This window comes from Seriola lalandi, unplaced genomic scaffold (genome assembly GCF_002814215.2).
Source record: "Seriola lalandi dorsalis isolate HSWRI2012SDOR001 ecotype SW California unplaced genomic scaffold, Sedor1 jcf7180002042040, whole genome shotgun sequence".
Lineage (NCBI taxonomy): Eukaryota > Metazoa > Chordata > Actinopteri > Carangiformes > Carangidae > Seriola > Seriola lalandi.
The window spans coordinates 1-2,634 of NW_019512609.1; the positions used below are offsets into that span (position 1 = coordinate 1).

General features: G+C 50.0%; 1 protein-coding gene across 1 annotated transcript; it reads left to right on the plus strand.

The window, feature by feature from the left end:
* Window positions 1-1,129: 1,129 nt before the first annotated feature.
* LOC147819829 (uncharacterized) lies at window positions 1,130-2,574 on the plus strand. Its single transcript, XM_087170362.1, has one exon. It carries the CDS (start codon window positions 1,301-1,303, stop codon window positions 2,339-2,341), a length of 1,041 nt encoding a protein of 346 aa, XP_087026488.1. The 5' UTR covers window positions 1,130-1,300; the 3' UTR covers window positions 2,342-2,574.
* Window positions 2,575-2,634: the final 60 nt, after the last annotated feature.

Here is a 2,634-nt window from a genome sequence, read left to right on the forward strand (position 1 = left end):
ATAAATTCAATTGAAGCAGGTCCCTCTCTTCCTTCTGCCCGATGCTCTGCCTGGGGATCGAACCCTGGTCCCCGGTGGGAAAGACCACTTCTCTCTCCATTCCTCCACTCATTCTGTCAGATCAGTAGGCCAGTGCACAGTATTTTAACACAAACCCATAACCCCAACCCCAACCCCAACCCTAACCCTAACCCTAACCCTAACCCTTATAAACCTAACCCTAAACCTAACCCTAACCCTAACCCTAACCCTAACCCAGTGGCATCATGGGGAGAGTCATCGTGATAATTTTTATAAACCCAACCCTAAACCCTAACCCTAAACCCTAACCCTAAACCCTAACCCTAACCCCAACCCCAACCCCAACCCCAACCCTAACCCTAACCCAATAGACAACCATACAGAAACAACCACCCACAACCCACTAGCACTCCAAATAGCCACTGGCTGGGCCAGAAAACGCTATGGAAACAGACTATCTATGGACACTTTGAAATTAACACAAGAACTCTTACAACCATCCCGGACAAGCACTACAACCTCACCACCAGACAACCGATGGAAGCCACCTACAATCAACAACTTACCCACCATCCAAGAAGAACATTATCCCCCCCTGCCCAGACCTGCTGCCCCCAACACACTGTCCCTTTACCTAGGCCCCCGTAAATCATTAATTGAAGAAACCAAGCCATCCACCCCCTCCTCCTGTACACCAACTCAAGAAGAACACCAACAAACCTCAACTGGAACCCAGACTACACCTCAACAGACCACCATACCCAAGCCCACTGCCTTCCCTTCATCCTACCCAATTTATAAAAAATCTATCCCCACCACGCCATTCAATCTCCAACCCACCCGAAGAGGACCAATCAGACCCCCACCGCCAGTCAATAAACATCCAGACAACAAAGACCAAACTTCTGACCCAACCACCTCCACCCCAAAAGAACACCGGACACGCAGAGTCACCTGGGGACCTCTACCAGCCAAAGAAGACCTACAGCCAACTATCCCCCGCACACCTCTCTCTCCTATCCTACCCCTCACCCCCCCTGTCATTAAGTTCACCAAGCCGACATCCATCATCGAAACTACAGCCCAAGTCCATGGTTCCCCTCGCCAACCCCATAACCCGGATGAACTACAAACTTTAACTCTTAGCACCCACTCTAATGTTTCCGTTCATATCACTGACACTGTCTTTTCTTCTTCCCCCCATACAGATGGTGAAACCACCCGGGTGGGTCCAACGGGACAGTTTGTACCCCAAGCAGAAAAAATACCAACGGCTAACATGATGAAAGGGTCAAAAAGGGTTATCCATGACCCCAATACAACCCATCCTGAGCCCTCTCCAACAAACTCTGCAAGGGGTACGCTGTCTGACGTGGACCCCCCGGGTGCTACACCATCCTCACCCCCACACCTTCCTAAGACCCCCCCCATTTTTTACAACTGCTCTCCACCTCAACAGTCTTCATCTCCTTTACCCACTTCATCCCCTCTGCAATCTCCTATTTCTCATTCCTCCCCACCCAACTCCCCCTCTTATCCCATATTCACCTCTCCCAGCTCTCTCCCTCTCCATCACTCTCCCCCTCCTCTTTCAACACACCCCAGCCTGGAACCAGAACAAGACCTCCCAGCATCACCCTGCCACAACATCACACCATCATTGGAAATAACCCAAGCCAGACACTCCCAACCCCCTATCGAAGAATGCAGACCTCCCACCATCACTCCACCTACCCTCTCTTCCACAACTCCAACCACAACATCATCCGGACAGACCTTCTACAGACCATCATACCATATTGCACGCCCCAACCGGAAGATCCAGGACTGGTTTTTCAAACCCAGAAAACCAGTCCTGGTTCTTGGAGACTCCAACGTCAACCGCATTCCAGCCCATACCCACCCACAAATTCAACTGGACAGTTACCCCGGAGCCAATTCCTACCACTTCCTCAAAGTCCTCGAAAAGACCATACCCAACCCCAACACCAAGATAGTGGTCTTTTCCATCGGAATCAACAATAGGGACCAGGACCCCAGGCAGACCACCACAAAACAACTCAGGACCCTCTTCCGTGAGGCAAAGTCGACCTTCCCAAATGCCGACGTCTACTTTCCCATTATGAACTTCTCACCCCATCTCACCCCGGTACAGAAAGGTAACCTCACACTTATCAACAACATTATGACCACTCACTTTCCGTTCTTAACAGAAATCCCTCACGACACGTTTCTGACAGAAAAAGACAACATTCACTGGACACCTACTACAGCTAAACTGATCTTTGAAAACTGGTTACAACAACTAAATTTACAATAACAAGTAAGGCTAATCCAGACACTCACACACCCACACAGGACCTGGGGTGGAATTCCCCATCCAACATTCTTAATCTCTCTACCCTTTTTTCTCCCTCCCCCTCACAGCTATCCCTTCTGGAGAGAGGACTCTCTTTCATTCCACGCCCCACCAAACTCGACCGGGAGGAACTTCAGAGGGACCTTCACAAATTCCATAGACGACTAAAAATCATTGACTACTTCCATCTTCAACCTGACCGACAACCATTACCTTTCATTCACCCATCCCACTGGGAACCCCACTCCGACAGT